At 38.2% G+C, this 23647-nt stretch overlaps 3 protein-coding genes across 3 annotated transcripts; all 3 read right to left on the bottom strand.

The window, feature by feature from the left end:
* Positions 1–88: 88 nt before the first annotated feature.
* Positions 89–1602, bottom strand: Spn31A (Serpin 31A). The gene is made up of 3 exons (XM_030384527.2): positions 641–1602; positions 379–526; positions 89–297 (listed from the first exon to the last, which is right to left on the bottom strand). Exons 1-3 carry the CDS (start codon positions 1541–1543, stop codon positions 173–175), a joined length of 1176 nt encoding a protein of 391 aa, XP_030240387.1. The 5' UTR covers positions 1544–1602; the 3' UTR covers positions 89–172.
* A 4886-nt stretch (positions 1603–6488) lies between these two features.
* On the bottom strand, positions 6489–9780 carry Pen (karyopherin subunit alpha). Its single transcript, XM_018098545.3, has 5 exons — positions 9539–9780; positions 8999–9138; positions 8609–8922; positions 7964–8537; positions 6489–7867 (listed from the first exon to the last, which is right to left on the bottom strand). The coding sequence occupies exons 2-5, from the start codon at positions 9059–9061 to the stop codon at positions 7247–7249; spliced, it is 1572 nt and encodes a 523-aa protein (XP_017954034.1). The 5' UTR covers positions 9062–9138; positions 9539–9780; the 3' UTR covers positions 6489–7246.
* A 948-nt stretch (positions 9781–10728) lies between these two features.
* Positions 10729–12856, bottom strand: Cpr31A (Cuticular protein 31A). The gene is made up of 2 exons (XM_089257111.1): positions 12679–12856; positions 10729–11772 (listed from the first exon to the last, which is right to left on the bottom strand). Exons 1-2 carry the CDS (start codon positions 12688–12690, stop codon positions 10795–10797), a joined length of 990 nt encoding a protein of 329 aa, XP_089113237.1. The 5' UTR covers positions 12691–12856; the 3' UTR covers positions 10729–10794.
* Between the last annotated feature and the right edge of the window lie 10791 nt (positions 12857–23647).

Here is a 23647-nt window from a genome sequence, read left to right as displayed (position 1 = left end):
TATATATCTTTGAATAAACTCAAGACTCTTGTTATAAAAAATCGAAAGGAAGACCCAATTTGTTTTATTTATAAATCCATTGTGAGTATATATGAAATATGATTAATTTATTATTATTAATATGACTGATGTACATTATTATTATTATTATTATGTGGCTGCATCATGGCCACTAAAATCGCACCACATGCCCCACAAAGTGGGTCAACTTCTCGCCCCGTATGGCAAAGTAGAATGGATGATCCGCCCGAAAGAACTTTTGACGCGACGAATTGCTAATCACAATCGGCTTGTAGCCTAGAAGAAGAGAAATGACGAAATATAGTATATGTATGGAATACTCTCCGACACCAGAGTGGCCCTGTCTATTGCACTCACCTGCTGCTGGCGGCGGCAACTCGGAGCCGGAGCCCGATTCGTTCAGGTCAATGCGCAGCTTGTGCAGCACATCGACAATTGGCTGATTGGCAACTGAATGCAGGTGCTTGAAGTTGGCAGAGCTCTCAAAGATCTCCGAGAAACCCAGCTGTGGAACGTATATTAAAGGCGAGGATTGATTAAGAGGTTAATGTAAATCAAATACAAATAAATTCAATTACAACAGCCCTCGCCAAAATGAATATTCAGTTAGCTTGCCCACCTGCTTAAGCGCCTGCCGCAGACTGCACTCAAAGTCAATGGAGAACTTGGGCAGCAGCACCTGAACGCTCTCCACCTGCATGCGCTGCTGCAGTGCGGCCAGATCGACGGCTCGCAGCTGGGCCTCCAGCTGGGCCAGGGCCGAGGCGTCGCGGCTGTTGGGCAGGATTAGCAGCATGGCCAGTTCGTCGGCATGCTCGTAGGGCAGCTCGATGGCACGCGCGTCCAGCTCCCGCAGCTCCGCGTACTTCACGAACATGTCGTCGTCGAAGAGCATGGGCACTGGCTTCGGCTCGCCCGTGGAGTTGTGGAACTCGTAGAGGCCGGTGCGGTAGGCGCTGAAGGGCAGAAACCATTTGCTGTGCAGGCGCGCCGCGAGCAGCAGCAGCAGCAGCTGCTGCGCCACCTGGCTGACGTTCACCTGGAGCGGCTGCTGCCAGGTGCCGCCGCCCACGCTGGCGAGCATGCTGTCGGCGATGTAGCGGCGCAGCTTCTCGGACTGCTGCAAGTCGAGGCACTCGGCTGTCGCATGGAAATACGTTTGGGCAATCTTCTGGAAGTCATCCGCGATGCTCGCGCCGGCGCTGGCTTGCAGCAGCAAACGATTCTGCAGCTGGATGCGTGTGTCCGGATCGCCGGTGGCTGCAGCCAGCTCGGCTGCATAGTAATTGGCCATCTTAGCATTGCTGGCGAAGCGCTGCTTCAGCTTCAGCAGCCGCTGCAGCTCCTCCGCCGTCGTCCCATCGGAGCCCAGGTAGAGCAGCGCCAGCGTCGCCTCCAGCAGCAGCGGCGATACAATCACATTCTCATCGGCCGCGGCGGATGCGATGCTGTGAAAGATCTCGGCGCCCAGATTGAGCTCAAGTGGAGCGCCAGACGCTACTGGAGCAGGCGCTGCACTCATACTGACAGAGCGGCGGAAGGGGGCTGAGCAAAGGGGAGCTGCGGAAGAAGAGAGGGAGAGAGAGAGGGAATTAGTATTAGTGAGCGACGAACACTGTCAAGAGCAGCGGCTGGAGGTGCGGCTGTGAGAGTGAGAGCATCGAGCGCCCTGTGCTTACTCTCCGCTGCCCGCTCCCTGCTTGAGCTAGCTGTGCTTAGTGCTTGAAACAATGAAATGAAACAGTGTGAAATTGAACCTGAAGACGTGCGGAAGCATTTGGGTTGAAGTCCTCAACAATCATTTTAATAGCGGATCCAATAAAAAATATATTTATTAATACTAATAATATATACATAAATAATAATTTAAATATATATTTTTTTGTATAATATATATATATAATATATATATACATAATGATACATAAATAATAATTTAAATATATATTTTTTTTATTATCAATAAATTATTATTTATACCTTTTGTGGCTATGAGTAAAAAAAAAATCATGAAAATTATAATAAAAATAAAATATCGCTAATAAACTAAAAATAAACATTTAAAGATGAAATTTAATAAAAAGAGGTAATAAAAAAAATAATTAGATAAATAAAATGGAAACTAAATATAAATAAAAATCAATTAAATAATATTTAAATGTAAATAAAATCCATGTAGTAAAATTACAATGAAAATAGAAATATATAAAATTTAAATTTCATTGAATGTAAGAAAATGTTTTTATTAATTAATTCTATTAATTATTATTATTTATATTATTTCTTTTACAATTTTTTTTTTACTCTTCATGGTAAACACAAAATTTAAAAAATAAATAATAATATTATTATTATTATAAAACAAATATCTGATGGGGCAGTCCTATTTGTTTAATAAGGCGTTCTCTTGTATAATTTAGCTCTATATATATTTTATACACCCAACAATTATATATGTATATTCTATTCAAATTTTCGGTTTCTTGGTATCATTATTCGTTTCTCTTAACAATGTTATTTTGTATTGCTTTTTAATTCTTAGCTTCTGAGTAATTACCCACTTAGACTTTTTAAACACTTTATGTGTTTAATGAGCCATTACGGTACGATTATCATATAAGGCGCTTAACCTAGACAGGGCTCACCCCGCCTTAGGCTGGAACATTACGAGTCTTAAGCAGCTGTCTGTGAAGTTCCGCCGAATACGTTGTAGCACTGGCATGAGCGAAGCTAAGCCGTTAAGAGCAACATTTAAAAAATTTAATTGTAATATTTATATATCATATATTTTTTCATTTATATCAATATCAAATAATGAAAACTATTTTTTTATGAATATTGATCTCCAACTGTTATATTAAAGTTTCAGTATGAGATTTCAATTAAAAATTATGTTCACAAAATGCCTAGATACCCTCATTATGATCATCTCTGATAATATTATGTAAACATAAATTCTGTGTATAAATTATATATTTATTTTTTTAAACAGTAAACAATTTTATATCCGTCGTTTGTATTCTTCAGATATGATCGTGAATGTAAATAAAAGATGGTTTAGAGTACAGTGAACACACGCACATAATGGCTATCAATATGTGCCCTTGCAGCCTAATGCGAAACACATGTGAAGAATTTTATTAAAATATGACTTTTCTTATAGTGTTGAGATCAAAATTTTATAGCCTAGCACAAACATGTGCCGTATAGCTGGATATATATAGGTATATTAAATGGCTAAGGGAAGTACAAAGATATTTGGACTTTGTATCCGATAAAAGTATGAATATATTGCTATCCCATATTGAGCACTGTAAAATACTATTTTTATATATTTTCTCATTGCTCGAATTATAATGTACACAGATTCCAATTGGCGCTCGATGCGTTTTATTCAATTAGAAAATCTTTGGCCATGGCCTAAAAACTTTGCTTCCTTATAAACATTCGATTTCCATTTCATTCGTTTTGCTAGGTTTCATAGGGCATGAAATGAAATTTGCACGCATTGCGACTGCTTGACTTGCGAATACTGTGAAAGTATATAAATGATATAGAATGTGAAAATCTTTTAGTTAAGGTTCTCAAATATGGGTTACAAAATTGTAGATTGTGTTGAGATATGATTGTCAGTTTATTTATCTTATCTTGGAGCTATCAAAAAATGTAAAACTTGATTATTAAAGGGGTTATTCTATTGAGATCAGTTTATACACCCTTTATGGAGTATACAAAAATATTTTTTAAATGTGGGTTACTTTTATTTTTACCATCAGGCTGCTCATCACCCTCTACACTCTGTATTCCAAACTTCAAGTCTAAATTTCCACATAGCTGCACAAAACCAATATACTCTTTACTTTTTGTGAACGAGCATACGAAAACAATTGCCAGCAGCCAGCCCAAAGAACTTGACACGATTCTCGCTTAGCCCTCAAGTACATAACAACCGCGAGAGCATAGAACGGAAAGACTTTTTGACATTGCGCGGCCAAACAAGCAAGCATACTCTTATAAATATAATATACAGTATGTATATATATATAACAGATATACATATATTCTTATCTTATACACTCACATATATTATTTACGTTAAGTTTTAATCTCACGCGAAATTCCCTCAATAAGATTTCTACAATGTCGCCCCCACAAAACCAAAAAAAAAAAAAAAAACAAAAACAAAATTTAGAAATTCAAGTTCTGCTAATAAACAAAAGCTGAACTAAGAAACGCTGTATAATTCTAGACATTTTTTCAAATATATAGACCGTATATATCAATGAAAATGATTAATGAGCAATTTTTAAATATACTCTGCTAAGTAGAGATTTCATATAAATTATATCACTAATTGAACATCTTTGCATTTGCTCATATAGATTACATTAAATTATACAATTTTGCACAGGGTATTAAGATAGTCATTAGGTACATCGACTGGCTGCGCCTTCTAAGTAGCACTACGGCAGCGCACTCTTAAATGTTTATTGTTTATTTTGGGTGTGCCAATTTTTCTGTGTGTTTTCTTTAGGAAATTAATTACATCATGAATTTGTCAAAAGTGTTTTTCTTCTCCGGCTTCCAGCAAGCCGATAAAAAAAAAAATGTTCTTCTATTTAGTATATTTTGCAAAATGTAGAGCATGTTTACAGCTGACGCTGAACTGGACTGAACGGGACGAGGCGGCCGGGTATTGGAAGCGAGTGCCAGATGGTAAATGCTCTCTAGATTTTCAATGGCTAAGCATGAGGTCACAGCATTAATTCTGTAGTGATCATTATCATTAGCGAAGATCATAATCGCGATTTAGATAGTAAGAGGAAACACAAAACGCCTATATATGTATTCAATATAAACTTAATTGATTTGTATCTATTCAATGAAAATTGTTACTTTGTTATTCCAAATCTTTTAAAGATACAAATATATACATATGTATATATAGTTTTTAAATATTATATATAAAAAATAAAAAATGAATATATTGTATTATATATTTGTAAACAAAATTTAATTATATTATAGATACACAAACATATTTTTTACTCATTTTAAATGATTATTATTTAAATGTCGCTTATAAATGTTCTATTATTTGCTATTATTTTTGGAATGGATAACAAATTTAAATATTATTTTTTTTATATAATTATTAATTTTATTTATATAATATATATGTTTTCATAAAAATGTATAAAAAGTTGTATATTTTAATTACGTACATACATACATACATACATACATATTTAAATATCGTTTATAAATATTTAATGATATTTCCAATTTCGCTATAACATTTTTGAACATGTCAAAAAATTGTATATTTTTTATTATTGTAACCAATATATATTTTATAAAATTATTAAAATATTTAAAAATTTAAATTTATTTTTAAAATATCTGTATTTTAGTAAAATAATAAATCAGAATTTTTGTTTGTTTCATATATCAATGAATGTTGTAATTTAATATAATATTTATATATGTAAGCACATAAAACACTTCCGGCATAAAACATCGAATCGGATATACCTTATATATATTATCGCTTCACTTGGCAGCGCACTTTTAGTATATTTTCAAATAAGATACGATTATCTATTGCTCGGGAGCACTAAGAATAAAATGTTTAATGAGAAAAACAAAAACAAAGATAGACGCCCGCACGCAGCTTCGCACAGAATCGAACTAAACGCGCTCGGCCAGAGCGGCGCAACACGAAAATTATTTGAAAGAGTCTTTAATTAAATTGGGCCGACGCTCTTCATTGATGACGACACTTGGACAACGACAACATCAACATCAGCAACGATGCGACGCGACGGCGGATCGGAAAGCTCTGGCTAAGTTTCGAATTTTCCGCAACTACTCTGGCCTGCCCGAACACTACAAATTTCGAATCTATTTTTATAATTTCGCTGGTCGCGTTCGCGTATTCCATTCAAACGAACTGTTAGCCAACCGACCCCAGAGGGGGGGCGCATTATTTTTGTTGCTGTAGTTGGCTTTGGCGCTGGAACCACTCAAATTGCCGCTGATTGGGATGCTGCACGCCAAGCGATGCGACGCCTGATTGAATTGTGTCATGCAGCTTGCGCTTTGTTTCCACAGTTCTATTGTTTAATCAACTAATCTAATCTAACGCATTTGGGTCGCTATGCTCCAGAGTAAAGATATGGCGACATCATATACTATCAAGCAGTTTTAATTGCTCAAGAGCGAAACTAGCTACTCTCTTAATTACTAGATTTCTCTCTCCTTTTCCTCTGTTTCCACAATATTTAAAATACTTATTTAATTTTTAAAATCTAAATACACACATTTAAATAATTTTTTTTTGCATTCATGGAAATTGTATTTCGGTTTCTATAACATTAATATAAGGATGAGGACACATTTTGGTGTTGCGTTGTTTGCATGAAATGTTAAAAGTGTGTATGTGGTTGTGAGTGCATTATTTGCAGTGTATGGGTTCATTTTTCGTTCACAAAATACGTTAATAAATAAATATACTAACAGCCTAAATATATAATAAGCCAAAAAACGGATATCGTGTGTGTGTGTGTGGTGGAACTAGCACACTCCAAACAATTCAATTGGCCATGCAAACGCAGTAGGCAGCGTCCTTCGTGTATACATTGTGTGTGTGTGTGTGGTGTGCATGGACGATTCCAAATTTACAAGGCACCTCCACCTGCCAAGCACAGCTAGGTCAGGTTCCGAGGTGCTTGAACGAATACGAATGTGTGTGATTTAGTGTGTAGTTTTTTTTTAAGAGGCGATAAACAAGGAAACAAAAACTAAGAACGCGCCTAAAATGCGATTTCATGGCCGCATGTGGGACAATGCGGAAATGCACAACAAACAACAATAAATGTGTGTGGAGAGGCGGCAGAGGCACGGATGCAAAAAAGGGTTTGCCTCTGCCGGCCTGCAGCCAGTTTCGTTGTTGTTTGTTAAGGTTCTTGTGTGTTCGATACGATATTAGAGTGACAAACTAACAGGAGTGTGTTGTGAATATTTTGTGTAATATCTTGCTAAGATCGTGTGCTTTTCTCTCTAGGATTGTGTGGCGCGGTCGCATAACAGAAGTCGTATGCGTGAGGCTACTAGCCTATCTGAAGGGTGTTACGAGCTTATGGGAATGTTGGAGTGCATGTGTGTGTGTGTGTGTGTGTATGTGTGTGTTTTATGTTGATGGCTGGCATTTATGTTAATAGTGTTAAAAGGTGTAGCCGCCCTCTGGTGCCTTGGGCTGCGTGGCGTTGAACTCCAGTGCGCCATTGACCTCCTGTGGCGCCAGCTCCTTTTCGGCCTCGTCGTCGCCAGCACTGAAGTATGTATCTATTATGGCGTAGGCCTTCTTGTAGACCTCCTCGTTCTCATGCTGCTGCAATGCTTCCAGTTTGTCGAGACCGCCAAGCTCCTCGACCATGAGGCACAGATTCTCTGTGCCGCCCAGCTTCTCGGCGAGCGCAAACAGATTGGACAAGCCAGTCTGGACCACTTTGATTGTTCGCGGATCTTTGGCCTCGAGCAAGTCAATAAATGGCTTCAGTATCTTGTACTTTTCGATCAGATCAACAATCTGCTCGGGTGTGCCCGAAGTGGTGGTATTGGTCACAGCCCAGGCGGCCTCCTTTTGTGCCTTGAAATCGCCTTTCTCGAGCACATGGCGTATTTGCACAAAGATGCCCGCATCGATGACAGCCTGAATCTGTTTCTGATTGCCAGCCGTGATGTTGCTCACGGTCCAGGCAGCCTCCTTCACAATGTTGCCCTTGGAGTGCTGCAAGAGCATGCCAAGCTTGGGCAAGCCACCAGCGGCTATAACCACATCGGTCTGCAATTGGAAAATTGAAATAATGAGTAAAGCTCACAGTGAGGACAGCTAAAACACTTGGAAGCCATCCATCATGTTGACAGACTCGTGACTGACCTGCTGATCCGTTCCGGTCACAATGTTGCCCACGCTCCGCAGTGCCGGCACAATGATGCTGGGCTCATCAGTCTGCAACAGCTGCACCAGACGGGGCACTGCATTCGTATCGACGACTGCCTGTATCTTGTTGTTTTCATCGTCCGTCACATAGGACAAGGCCCAGCAGGCATCGGCCAGCACCTGTATATCCTCCTGGTAGACCAGCAACTGCGACAGCACCGGCAACAGGCGCTTCACCTGGTCAAAGGGCGGCGATGGATTCTTGTTGCGGCACAAATTCGACATCAGCCAGACAATGTTGCGCAGAAACGACAGCGGCGTCTCATTATTGATTAAACGCAAAATGCCATCGATGACATTGTGCTGGATTACAATGTCACGCGCAGCCGGGCCATCGCCGGCAATGTTGCCCAAGGCCCAGACGGCCTGCTCGGCGAGATTAAGCGACTTCGACTGCAGCAGCGCTATGAAATGCGGCACGGCATTCTGTTCGATAACGCAGCGTGTCTGATCCGAGGTGCCCGATGCGATGTTGGTCAAAGCCCAGGCAGCCTCAAATTGCAAAAGAGGGCTGACCGTACCAGAGAATGTTCGAGATGAGCAATGTCTTCCCACACATATACCATATCATTGTTTACTTACTTGCTGGTGTTCTGAAGGAAGCGAATGCAGATGGGCACAATACCATGGCTGATCATCACATCAATAGGTGGATTACGTTCGCGGCTGAGCATCTTGCGTGCCTGCTGCATGCCCACGAATTGGCGTTCCGGATCCTCACTATTCATGGCAGCGACGATTTCGTCCACCGACAGCAGCACCGGCGACTGCCCATTGAGTTCCTTCAACGGTGAGGTTAGGTCCTCATCATTGATGTTGCGGCGCTTGAACAACTGATCCTCCTTCTTTGACTTGCGCAGCTCGATGGTCACCTCATGGCGGCGCATGCGCGAGTCCTAAACGGTCGCGGCACAATTCGAAAGTGAGGTTAAAGCCGATATGCAGTTTTTCAAACGCGCGCGCTACACCTACCTGCATATTAAGAGTGTTGGCCTTGTAGTGGCCCTGGCGAGTGTTTGCATCCGATTTATTCATGTTTGATGTAATTTTTGATGTGGTTTTTCTATTTCAAACAATTTTAAAATGTTTCTGCTTCGATAACAAGTGTACAGCTGTAAAGGAAAAAAGTGTTTTGTGAGAGCCTGGTGGACAGTGTGAAACAAACTCGAGAATAAATTCTCAAGGGCTGTTTCGATTATCACACACACACACGTGCTGTAAGAAATGCGTTGCGTTTGTGTGCGTATTTTTTGCATTTCTTTTGTCTCTGACAGTTATTCTCTTTTCTCTTTATCGACTGCCGTTGCTGCGCGCTCAACACAAGGCCAAACCGGCGGCAGCGGCAGGAACAACAACAAAGCAACAGCTGCGGCTGCGTTTAACTGTGCCTAAGAACTGGCCCGCAAGGGAGACTGAAAGTTCAGCGCCATTTGCGGCTTGGTTTTTTTTTTTCCTTTTGTATGTATATTTTTTTATTTATGTCTATATATTTCTTGTAACTTTTGCACTTACCTTACTTAATTTGGCTGTATTTTAAAAAACAGTTCACTAATTTGGGTGTGCTAAGTTATCATTAATGGTTTACAACTAAAAATTTTTTAGCTAAAAATTTGGAAAATCCAAAAAAGTTGTGCGTGTTACTGCTTTTAAAAACGGAATAAAACTGAAGAAACTATAGTTGAATACTTGATATCACACGAAAATGGATTTCAAGGCTTGCTTTGCTCTCGTAAAGATCCGTTTAGTTTGAACGAGATGCTTGACTTTTGTAGCGATGCGTGCTGTATCGATATATTCCTTTAGTTGAGTGTGCGATAACTGATTCTGAAATGCAATAGTTTATGGGAAATTTTTAAATTTGATTATGGCTGTGATTATAATAATATAAGTTAAGTGTACATATTATATTGTACACATTTTCAAATAACTTGTCAAATTAACTTAGTTTCAACAGTGCGCTGTTAAACTCTAAATGGCACTGCACACGATCAACACGATTCAGTAATCGATGGTTAATGGGTGATAAACCAGTAGATGGCGCTATTCGCTGAGAGTTTATATTTGATTTATAAATATGGTATTTAATAATATAGTACTTGAATATTTTATATGTGCTTAATATGAATAGTGTGAATGCTTATTCTTAGTGTGCCGGCTTTTTGTTTAATCAGCACGAGTAATCGCTTAAATAGAATCCACAAGTTTGCAGCCAAGACATTTACCATCCACAAGCGCGGAATCTGCATAAACAGCAACGCAAATGAAATTACCTATGCAAGCGTGGCGCGAACGAGGTATATTCGTTTTCTATTGCTGTTTCTCTTTTTTGGAAGCGCATATGAAGCGTAAATACACACGTTGAAGAGCAACTTTAGTCTTATCAGCCTTTTTAGGCGAGAAATGAAGATTTGTAGTTGCAATTTGATGAAAATCGACCCATAATACTATAGACTATGTAAATAACAGATAATATACATATGCAAATTTTAGGCTGACTTACAATATATCCACTGGATAGACCAATCGCACTTGGAAAATTGGTTTCTCTTCGAAAATCGCAATAAAGGTAAATAGAAATTGAAGTAATTTGATGCTTCTACAAAATGTATTAGATGCTTTTGAAGTAATAGACAAAGGATTACGACAACTTGGAAAAAGTTTTGACCTCATCCCAAGGGATGACAGAAAAAAAAACATTTGACTTGAAGTTTCGACATTCGGCTTTAATTTCAACAAAGTTTTGTGGAATTTTGCAATGGGATCATAATCTAAGCGGACTTGTTGTCCTGGTTCTTCTTGTTCTCCTCCTCGGTGGCGGCAGCTGGAGCAGCGGTGGTGCTGCTTGACTCCTGCGCGGAGCGGGCCTCAACCACATCGCTGTCCGAATCGCCAGCAGGAGCGGGCGAAGCGGATGGGTAGGGTGGGAACTGCTGATCCTGTGGGTAAACCTGCTGCTGCTGCTGCTGCTGTTGTTGCTGCTGCTCCGAGTAATCAACAGGTGCTGGCTCCTGTTCGGGCTGACGTGGTGCCTCGACCACTTCGCTCTCCTGTTCGACGTTCACTTGTTGCTGCTGTGGCTGGAACAGCTGCTGCTGGAAGAGCTGCTGCTGTGCCTGGGGGTAGTAGATGGGCGCGGGCAGATGAGTCACAGGTGCAGCTGCCACGGTAGCCACGGGCAGAGCGCGGGCAGCCACGGGCAGGGCGCGGGCAGCCACCAGGGGCACACGCTGCACCACCGCATTGAAGCCGTTGAGGTCGTCGGCTGTGTAGGTGACGGTGCGCTTGTAACCATCGGCATCGAGCACGCTGTAGGAGCCAACCACATTGCCACCATTGCGACTCTCCACCTGGCTCTTGATATCGCCGGTGAGGGAGTCATGCACGCCATAGGAGAAATCGTAGCGAGGCGACGACTCCAGCTCCACCTGCTTGACAACGGGCGCCAAAGGAGCGGCAGCAACAGTTTTCACCACGGCAGCAGGAGCGGGCGCGGGGACGGCAACGGGCGCAGCGGCTGCGTAGGTGGCAACTGGAGCGACGGCCTTGACAAAGGGCGAGGGCACGGCATAGGACTTGGCGAAGACTGGAGCGGCCACCGCCTGTTGGTAGACAGCAGCGGGAGCGGCATGGTAAACCGCTGGTGCCGCCTGGTAGGTGGCATAGCCAGGATGGAAGCCCGAGTAGGTGGCCGCAAAGCCGCCCAAGGAGCTGCCGCTGAGGGCCAGAAGCGAGAGAGCTGTCAAGAACTGAGGATGATAAAGGGAAAATGAGTTTTAAATGAGATTTTCTAGAAGAAAAAAAAAAAGGTGATAATAATAAAATAAAATATATACTAAATAATAGTCTAGAAATTACTGGAGATCTCTGCAAAAAATGCTTGATTTATATGGTATATGCTAGGAAAGGGAATTTGAAGAGTCGGTAGCTGATCCTAAAAGCCAATTAAAACAATATAAGGAAGTGCTGTAGAAAACAGTTAATGTTGTTGTCGGAAATATGTAGATGAATCCATAGATAAAGGAAGCTTAGACACTACAGCAAAAGCAGAAGTAAGAAGGGGGAAAATGAGACATCCAAGTAGGAGCAGAGAAGAGGGAGTTGAAAAGTTGATCTGAATATAAAAGATAGTTGAGATGTAATCACAAATATTATTATTATTTATTTATTAGATAATATATAAAAAATATAAATCTAAAAATTATTAAACGTGCTAGCTACGAGGGCCATCGACGTAATCACAAATAATCTGTGAACTAGAAATATTCCTAAAAATATATACAAATGGAGATGGAAGTAAGGAAAAAGTTGCAAATAGAAGTAGAACACAAAATAAAGTAGAATTAGAGAACTGTTCCTGGTAACCAATAGATAAAATAGATTTCCTCCAGTTTTCTGATTTGGTTGTAAATCTGGCTAGACGTAAATTAAAGCAGAATTTCATGGTACAGATGCATAAGATCTTTTCCCACTTTTGACTCAGATGAGGTAAATTTCCGGCAACAAATATCCTTTGCATAGCTGCTCTTCATTGTGTATGCGTATACCCTCGACACACACATGTACATACATACAACACATATCTCTTTCGAGTACATAGATGTATATGTATAGGTATAACATATATCCTTAGCGATATTTATTGGGAAACTTACTTTGCTTGCCATTTCGTTGAGTTGAGACTTGGATTTTCTATGCACACACACACACACACACACAAAGACACACGCGCGTGTTCGAGTTAGGGGATATTCCGCGATCCGGTTCGAATCTGTGGTCCTAGACGGCTGTCGGCACTTGGCGCTGTGAGCGACAGTTGCTAAATGATGTGGTTGGGGCTGTGCGCTCGTCACTTTATATGGAGCGGGCGGGTGCCTAGAATTAGCATGGCCATGCCCACAGACACTGTCCGTTGCGGCACCCACGCACACACACACACACACAGATAGGGCCCAAACCGGTAACAAGTACAAGAGCAAGATACAAAAGTATCTCATAGATACGCGTTGACAATTGTGTGACAATTGCTCTGCAAACTGGTTTTGATTTTTCGTTGATTGTTTTCTTGTTTTTTTTTGTTTTGCTATTTTTTGTCTGCTGGCGGCTTTTGTTGTGCGCTTTGGTCGCTCTTTTTCAAGTTCAGCGCTGCCGGCGCGCTTCCTTGTAGGCCTATTGACCATTATTCAATTAAGCCGATCATTAACGGTCAACAATGCCAGCAGCTCGCTCTGCATCCCTCAATCAGCGCTTGGCCTGGCTTACATCACATTCCATCTGTGTACTATGTGTATTTTTGCACTTGAGGAACTCGACTGCCCCCAGCCCAGCACAGCCGAGCACAGCCCTAGCTCAGCTTCAGTTTTGCCGATTTGTTCGTCTGTCAACAGCTTTGGCTCGTTTTTACCTGTACTTTGCTTCTCGTTTTGTATGTCAGCAGCATTTGCTTCATTTACTGCATGATTTTCAGTTTCAGTTTCAGTTTGAGTTTCAGTTTCAGTTGAGTTTTGTTTTTGGCTTTTTTTTATTTTTAGGGAATGTTCATTTGCTCCATTTTCGTGCTTTGTCCATGCCCCACATGCCAGCATTTTGTTTATTCACTTGTTAATTGTTGCATTGTCTGTGTCTTCACTTTTGGCTATGCCAAACGCAACGCCGAGCCACACCATAAATATTGCTGCCAAATCAGCTCAAGTTTAATCCACTAGGTCGAAATAACTAAACACCCATGTCCATGCATAACACAATAATTTACTATTTATAAACTATATTGGAATGCAGTGTTTTCCGAATATTTTAATTAACAATTAGTAAACAGAAATTGTATAAATATAAATTTATAGCTATATAAGTTGTATGAAAGTGAAGTTGAGACGACAATTTTAATTAAAATTAAATTAATTCAGTTAAAATTAAGATATAAATGGCATACAAAATTAATTTGAATATAAAAAAGTACAGCTTATTTTATTATTAAAAGGAAATTAATTACAAATTACATATACAAATATTTAGAAATAAATAGCAATTAATTATGTGCAGGCAAAAATATATATAAAATAAAATTTATTTAAATAATACAAATAAATAAAAGCTATAAATCATACTAAAAATTAAAAAATAGAAGACAAAAATTAAACAAAATAATAATAATAATAATATGACAATTTATTAAATATCCATATAAATTATAAAAAATATATACTATTATTACCAATAATAAATATAAATTTATAGCAATATAAAAATATTTTCCTTAGTCAATTTTGTGCAGAAAAAATATATAAATAATTTACTTAAAAATATATAAATAATTTAATATACAAAATAATATATATAATATAATATAATAATAGAATATAATTAAAAAAAAAAAAAACAATTAAATTTTCAAAAGGAATAAAGACTTATTTATATATAATATATTTTATAATATAAATATTGTCTTAATAATATGGTCTTTGTGTCAAAATACTTAAAAATATTAATATGATACAAATAAGAAAAATTAACATTTAATTTTACAGCCAAGCTTCAGCTAAAAAAAGAAGAATAATAAGAAAAAAAAAAACAACTTATCTCCTTAAGTGTGCTTATTTGTAGTATGAATGTATCCTTGAATACACTTGGAAACTATTGAATCTTACAGATACCTTAAGTAGCTTATAGTAACTTCTAGAATTTGAGTTTTATTTTGCATTCGGAAGTTGATACTAAGATGCAAATGCAATGTTAGGTATTAAGTTGTAGCCATTTAGGTACAGCTCTTCAGTAGAAATTCCAAGAAACATAAAAGGCGAGTATGTCACATTCAGCGTAATTCTTTGCTTTGTATTGGTCTTTAGAACGAAATATGTTTCCATTATGAGTGGGTTACCTTCGGGTCGACTTAACAATTAGCCAGGCGGCATTCGAGCCCAATTGACTGCAATTTTAATTAAAAATCGGAAACATTGAACACAAAGGCCTGAAGGTTTGACCACAAGAAATGAAAAGGTTTTTCGTGGCAAATAGGGCGCACGCAGCATCCGCGAAGAAGAGGAAGAAGAATAACTGTCAACTCATTTGCTGCCTTGGCTTAAATCTAATTAAACGGCAACCAAATTCAAGGAATTCCAAACCAATTCAACAACTGGCCAAACTCCCATGGTATATGTATGTATGTCTCAGTCTCTCCAGCCAATCGGCCATTCAGTCGACAAATTAAAAGTGCGTAAGGCGTTCATAAGTGGATTTTTTTTCCATTCTATTTTGCTCGAGCCTATTAAATGCCAATTACTGACACCAGACACGTAACCCCAGACCCATAAAGCGGCGTGGGCAAGTGCCTTCAGCTGCTCGCAAAAAAGCATATGCATATTCCCGAGTAAACGGTATAAAGATGGATGGATGGATATAGTTTACGCAAAAAATACAAAATAAAGAAAAGTAAAGGCGAAATGCTGACGGCTTGAACTTGACCTCGAGTAAGCGATACGCAGAGTGACAAAAGCCGATTGTTAATATATTTTACAAATAAATTGAGCCCAATAAATTATTGCCCCAATTGCGGAAAAGAGACAAGGAAAACAAATTACCATACAAATTACCAGATTACCAGAGTGACTTAACTTGAAGTAAGAAAAAAATGGCCTAAATATTTAAACTGAATTAAAGTCAGAATTACATAGATATTTAAATACTCAAACAAACTTAAATAATGAATAGAAATATTAAATTTAGTAGATCCCATATATAGTACACTTTATTGAATATTCTTAATGCATTGTAATACATAGATGAAAATAAATATAGATGTATATACATAAATAAAAAATGCATAATAAAGAAATACAGGTTAAGAAAAATATTTACAAAAATATACAATTAAACAATATCATACAAAATATATTTAAAATGTTAAACAAAAAGAACTCAAAATATTAAAAGAAATAAAATAAAAAATATATAAAAAAAAAAAATAAAAATAAATAATTTTATATATATACTATTACATACAGTTAATATTATATCTAAAAAATAATAATATAAATATAATGTAATAATTAAATACAACATATTTAATAGTCACAATTTAAAATATTATAAAAAAAAAACCATTATACCCTGATTTCCCATTTTCAATGGGTTCAGGGTATAAAAAAACAAACAAATATTACTAATAAAATGAATTACTAATAAAATACAATATAAAATAATTACAATATATTATTATAATATATATAATTTTAATATATTACAATAATACAATATTATTATATACTAAAAGCATTTTATTTATTTATATGCTTTTATTTATATCACTGAGATAAATGTATGTATATATTTAATTTTATAATAATTTATTAGACAATTCAAATGAAATTCAAAAATGTGTTTTTTTTAGACAACTAATTTGAGTATATTTGTATGCATTTGCTGACTGGGGTTTGAGTAATTGTATTTATCAATTGATTGGCAACAGAATAGCGCGCTGCTCTAAGAACGTGACTGAATCGAAAAGATGCTAGAAATAAATTGATATGCGATTTGCATATGCAGATAAATCAGGGCGGGGTAGGAGTAAAGCCGACTGAAGCGTTTTCGCTATATTTAGCAAAGTTTGTCAAGTACAGAAAATACCGCTATGGATTTAGTATTAAAGGGAATAATATAGTGCAGGCACATCTAGTTTTCTGTATTCAGACTTTACACAGTATAAGAGGGGATGTAGAATTGAAGATGCTTCTTCTTTTTCTATAAGGGAGTGACTGTGGAAATACAGGGTATAGTCGACATTTAAATTATAGATTAGCTGCTCTTCTGCTTCTCCTGTGCAATATGCTATATGCATATATATATATTATTTATACAATCGTCGGGATCTTTGAATCTGCAACATTCACTGAGGCGATCATCATGCAGCATAGCAAATTACAGGGTATCTGCTGTTCTATACCATCTGATTTCGTTACATTTTTATGCCTTGTTGATTTAGTTTGTATTTAGCTGCTGCATAAAAGATTCACCCCGTTAATGATTTCCTGCGGGCAGAGCTCGATTTAATGGCGTTTGGCGAGCAGCGGAAATTGAGGTAACGGAAGTGCAGCGAATCAAATGGGAATGTGTCGAGTGCAAAAGCGAATACGCTCACGCGTGGCGGATAGTGGAGAGGAGAGGCAGGAGCAGAGAAGGGCAGACACTTTGACATTTGACAAATACTTAACACTATTTGCCTGGCTTAATAAACTCGTTTTCGTTGACTTTAGCCGCCACAAACGACGGCCCGAGCTGGCAACTGCAGCAGAAGATAGAGGCGAAGAGAGAGAGTGAAAGAGAGAGAGAAGAAATGCACACAGTCAAGGACAATAGGGCGTGTGGGTGGGCGGTTGTATGCCGTGTCTGTCGGGCTGTAAAATAGCAGAGGGACGCGAACGAGCAGGAGGCGGGCACGCGTACGAGGCGGCAATGATTGATTGCACGTTAAAGCTCGAGAGCATCACATCATTTCCTTTTTACACTTGACAGGAAATGCATTTTTAGCTAGCGAAATGAGCAGTGCAGGAGAGAGAAAGAGAGCGGGAGAAGACAGAGAGGGAGAGATCAGCGAGGTATATACAAAATCACGGCAAGTGGCGTGAAAAAGGAAAAAAAGAGAGAAAGAGTGGGTGAGTGGGTGAGTGCCAGAGAGAGGGGGCTAGGTAGAAAGATAAAAAGCGGTCGACGCTTGCTGCGAATGCATCATTCAAAGGCAGTTCCACAGACAATTTACACAGAAATCAATGTGTGAGCAATGAGTGTGGGTCATTCGAGTGGAAAGTGCAGGCACGGCTTGCAGCTTGCCTGATTTCAATCCTTCGTTGCGGAACTGTGCCAGGGAATTTAAGCCAATTAGGTGTCAGGCGTTAATACCTCAACTCAGCTCAACTCAGCTCCGCTCATATATCGATCAAAATTTTCCATTGACAGGCAAATCCAAGCTCATAAACACCTTTCCGCATTCTGTGCATATGAAGTATTCATCGTGGCATAATTCAGCCAGGCAGTCAGCTTGGCAAAGACAAACGACCTGAGACGAATCGCATGTATGGCAAACATTTTGTCGACTGAATGAGTTCACAGACATGCCCTGCCCCTGCCCCTGCCCCTGCTCCTGCCCCTCCACCCCTCCAGCGCTGTCTAATCTACGACTCTACACAGATTTGTTTGTCGCCAATATGCCAGTCGAGATAATCCATCAAAATTGGCACTGAAACGGATATTCAAATGTGCGCACTCTATCCACAGTGAGCGTGGGCGGCACTCGGAACAGACAACAGTTAGCTACATCTGTCCAGCCAGTCGGCTAAGCAGTTTACGTTAAGAAAATGCGAGCAGTGAAAATAAAAGAACTGGAGAAGCTGAGCTTAAGCAGTGCATGCCTGCAATCCGAGAATCAATAATGGAAATAGCTAGAAAAGGAATGCAAGCAAAGCTAAAGTAAGTAAGGGCTCAGCTTGAGCTAGACTATAGAGCATCAGTTGATGTATGTATGTATCATATATGTACACTCATCACTATCTGCGCCATTCGAATAGCTGATGGATTGCTCGTTATCAATGAAAAATATACGACTTGAAAGCCATGGAACTACATTTGTAGCCTGATTACCGGATATGTTTGCTATTCACACTTTATTCAATATTCGTCTGTTGGGTGTCACAAATTCGCATAAGCCAAGTTCAAGGTTGCCCTGATAATTGTTATTTGGGTGCTGAGTGCGGTTCAACCAAAATGGAGCATTTTTGTTGTACTCTGAAATATATATGTATGTATATTACTCTCTCACTCTATCTTATTCTCGCTTACACTCTCACTTTTCTCTCTGTTACTCTTTATCTTTTTACCTTCTCTCTTTTTCTGTGTAAGTTTTTTCTGTGACATTCGCTATCTCCGTTTTTTCCCTCTATCTCTGTCTATCTTCTTCTTCTTCTTTCTTATTCTGCATTCTCTCACTCGCTCTCTAACTCTGCTAATTTGTTCTTCACCCTTATCTATCTATATTCTTATATCATTCTCTCTCTCTCTCTTCTCTAAACTTTATTCTTGGCTTTCCGATCCCTATCTTGCATTTTCTTCTCTTTCTCTGTCTCCCCTCATTCTCATCTCTTATTCACTCTACTTTTGTCTTTTGCTCTTCCATCCTACCTAATATATAGAATTTCGATCCCCTCCCTGCAAATAAACAATTCAGACAAACATATTATTTCTTTTAATGATATTTAATCGACTTATTATAAACTGATGAACAACAAAGTGCCATATAAGGTATTAAAATTATAAAAACTTCAATGAATAGTAAAAGCCCAAATATTCCAAAAGTTTTTAAGTAATTAAAGAAACATTTCAACACACATCAGAGACACAATGAAATCAATTAAGTTGATCCAAATGGATATATGAATAAGTATATAGTATAATGAAACCGGTTTTCAAGCAGCACACAATGAAATTAATCAATTTTTGGAATTACGATGCGATTCGATTTCAACTGGCGTCAACAAAAATTATACTTCGAGTGCGCCAAACGATCTTTGCAGATTTATTTCTATAGATAGTTTTATTTATTTTTATTTTTCGCCTAAGCCTTTAAGATTATGCAATGAAAAATAGACCAAAGAGTCAGACTCGATGACGCGTGATTCTGACTGTGGATAGGTGTGGAGGGCACAGACGGTGTCTGAGCCGGAGTGTAGCAAGCGGTCTCTCTGGCACCTACGCACGACGAGGGCTAATTATAGGGTAGCTAAGCGGATTTCGTGTGTGTTTCTAGTTGCTTTTTCATAGAATCGCATTTGCGTGTGCTTTGATTGAGATTGATTTGTATTGATGGCAAATGGCTCTGACGAATTCTAGTGTAGCCAAGCAAAAAGAGCTTAGTTTGCTGTGTGCTTAACTAATATAAAATAAGCAACAGAAATACATTGTTTGTGATTTGAATGATAGTACGTTAAGAAGCATTTGAAGAAAGAAGTTCAGAAGAAACTAAATGAAAATGTTTGAAAAATAATCTCCAAGTAATCTCAGTGGAATGCTGGAAAAACTTGATTAAATTGCTTGAGAAGCCCTAAGGCACCTGGAGATACCTAGGAGAAATCCCAAACGAAATACATAAACAATTAAGAGGATTATACGAAAGTCATATGGAAAGCAGAGGTCCGGTGGAATCCTACAATAATCCAAAGAGAACCACAGTAGAGCCTTCGCTTAGGCCGACAAGAACACTATCGGATCAAAGCCCAGCCCAAGATAATTCTAACAGGAGTATAATCACATTATAAATCCCAGAGAACATTGGGAAATCCCTTGAACATGAACACCAAACTGCGAAGAGGCGTATAGAGGTCTTTATTAAGACTACTAGAATAAACCCAAGAGAGTCCCAGCAAAACCCTGAGATGCAACCCAAGGGAACCGTAGATGTAGTCTAGAAGAATCTTGGGAAATTCTTTGTATGAATATCATCCAATTTCCAGAAATACTTGGAGAATCTCTATGGGATCGCCAAAAAAAACTGGTCCTTGGACCAGCATTCCACCAAAAGCCAATGATATCCCTAATAGACCCTCATATGATATTACCCGAGTGTTGATTCGCATATTGTAGTACTATATCTATGGATTTATGCATCGGTTTTACTTTAAGCCTTTATGTAGCCAGATTTCCTTGAGGCGTATTTATTTAACTCTGACTTATATTCGTACTTGATTTGTAATTACGTTAAACTATCTATATAATTTTGTTTAGCTATAGTTTGGGGCTCCCATTACCTGCCTTTCACTGCTTTCTCTATACATAAATCTAAATAAATTCTATGCAGCTCATCCAGGTACCGAGTGTTAATATCTGTGCACATAGTATTTTAATTAAAAGCAATTTTTACAATGTCAAACAATGTCAGCGTGCAGCGTGAAGTATTTTGCGTAGCTGGATGAAAGGAGCGCTGCCTCGCCCCCTACCTATCCCTCTCTCTCTCTTTAATAAAGCGCACACGGCGTATGCGCCCGTGGCCCAGGATCTGATGTTAAAGTGTCAACAAGCATGTTGTTGATGGAGGTGTCGCTGCCAAGTTGCTGGCAAATGGCAAATGGCAAATGGTGAATAGCGAAAGGCGAAGGGCGAATGGCATTAACGCAGCAGACGAGCCTGTCAGTTTTTACCTTAAATTCAGCCCACCTGAGCTCCACAAAACAACAACAGAGACCCAATCAATATGCAGGATCGTCAATATTTGTGCGAGTGCAGGAGTACCGAAAGCTTTCCAGCCCATTGACAGCCGATTGGGCCGTCTGGCTCTAAACTGCAATTGTTTGACTATTTGCCATCGGCACAGATTAAAGTGCAGGCGGCACAGGATGTCGACGCCGGCGCTCCGTCTCTCAAGTGGCATCCAGGTCCAGGAGGGCCCTTCACAAATTTTTAGGCATTAGCAGGAAGTGGGTTCACGTCTCGTTGTCTCTGCACTTGGAGTGTCAACGGCATTGTTCAGCACTTGCTGCAAGTGGGCGACAGAGGGAATGTGGGTGTGGATGTGGGCGTGGCTGTTGGCTGTTGGCTGTTGGCAGACTGACGCAAATGCAATCAATGCTGCAAGTTCTGGTTGTTCATCATGTTGAATTTTACGTTGAATGTGAGATGGTGTTGTTGTTGCTATTCTCGTTGCTGTTGATGTTGTTGTTGCTGCTGTTGTTGTTGTTGTTGACGCTGACACTCAAAACAATCAGGGAAGCCAAAACAGCATGCATGATGTGTCAGACGTCGCGCTCTGCACTTTTTGCCAGCACTTAGACGCCTTTAAATATGCAACGTTGTCAAGTGTATGTGTATATGCATCAGGTGCTCCTGCTGCAAATCCTGCTGCTGCTGCTGCTACTACTCCTGCTACTCCTGCTCCAGTTGCCACTTTGACGGCGCATCGTTGCCAGCATTTCTGTTGTGCTAAGCATTTTAGCAAACCAATTGAAGCTGATTTGAACTTGAGTGGAGAAAAGGTAAATCAGCTTCCAGCGCTGACGCATTCCTTCACATATTCACTCCATTGAAAAGTCAGAGCAATTTATTTTTAATTAAAGCGAGAAATTTATAAATTAGACTTGTGAAATATTCCACGTATTTGAAAGCAAAATGTCTACATAAAAAAAAATCCTAGACTTACAGAATAAATACAATGGGTTTACCTACCACAAATATTATGCACTCATATTAAAGTTCATGTAGCAATCTCATGACAGAATATAGAGAATATAACTCCATCTCTATCTCATATTAATTTGCTCGGGATTAATATATTTATAGCAGCATTTTATGATTTTATTTAACTAATTATATTCCAAAGTCTCACTTTCCATGAGTTATAAATTCCTTATCAGTTAAGTTACATATATAACTAATAAACCTTTAGTCAACTATCCGTTTGTCGAGCAATCCCTGACATTCACCCATCCTATTTAAAATAAATTGTATACTCCTCTGATGAAATTGGAATTAGCAACTAAATAATTCGTACCAAAAATCATAATTCAGCCTCGCTAATCCCACTTTTTGTTGACTCGAAAATTCATTGGCAATCCATTAAAGACTTACTTTTTCTTTTTGCCTATACACTGGCTTAACTCCTGCATAATTTATCGATTACGCGGAAAAATAAGCGATGAAACGATTATTAAATGCTCTCCAGTGACTATTTAAAAAGTTGTCTAAATATTTGTTTTATGTTTTAGATAAACGAAATAACAAAATTTGACTGTCAGTTACACTTCTGCAGAAAGCTGAAATTTTTCCTAAAATATTTTTGGTTTATAGAGAGAAAATAAATAAAAATTGATATGAAAATAAATATTAAAAAATATAAGTTTAAAAATAAAATTCTTTTTATTACTAAACAAAATTCTATCGAATTTCTGTATTTATTTTGTCTAAAAAACTTATCAAAAACTGAACAATTAAGAACCCACATTTTATCATCTATTAAATCAATGGAATTCCATCAATTATCAAATAGACTAATGTGGCTAGAGCTCTCCTATGATTTGCACAAATCCCCAGCCAAAATGTTCGCTGACAAATTTGACGACCAATTGTTCCACATGTTAATTGCATGGGACATGATTTCTCTCGATGTCTCTGTGGTGTTCTCTATGCGGAAAGTGAACAAAACCCTGGCGAGTTAATTGCATAGCTGAATTACGACTTAAGGGCAATATTAACATGGAAATTATGGACATGGCGACCAATGAAATATGACAGATACCAAAAAACACAAATACAAAAACAAACACAAACAAAAACTATGCAGTGAAAGGATTGAATTTTAAAATACCCTATACAGACGAAAATCTATTTATATTATTTTGTATAAGATTTACGTGAAAATAAAAATATGTTATTCTAATTAAAATGAAAATATGTTTTAAAAATATTTATTTTTATATTCCGTTAAATTAAAACATCAAGAAAATTGACAAAAAAATAAAAATATTATTTATTATTATTTTGTTTAATTTTTCTTCAAGTTTTATTATATCTGAATAAAAAAATACACAAATAAATATTCAAAAATAGAAAATAGAATTATTGTAACTATTATTGGGTTTAAGTTTGTTCACTTTG

Source organism: Drosophila navojoa, chromosome 3, assembly GCF_054131105.1.
Source record: "Drosophila navojoa isolate 15081-1374.11 chromosome 3, UAZ_NAV_1.0, whole genome shotgun sequence".
Classification (NCBI taxonomy): domain Eukaryota; kingdom Metazoa; phylum Arthropoda; class Insecta; order Diptera; family Drosophilidae; genus Drosophila; species Drosophila navojoa.
This window is presented reverse-complemented; position numbering and strand designations above follow the sequence as displayed.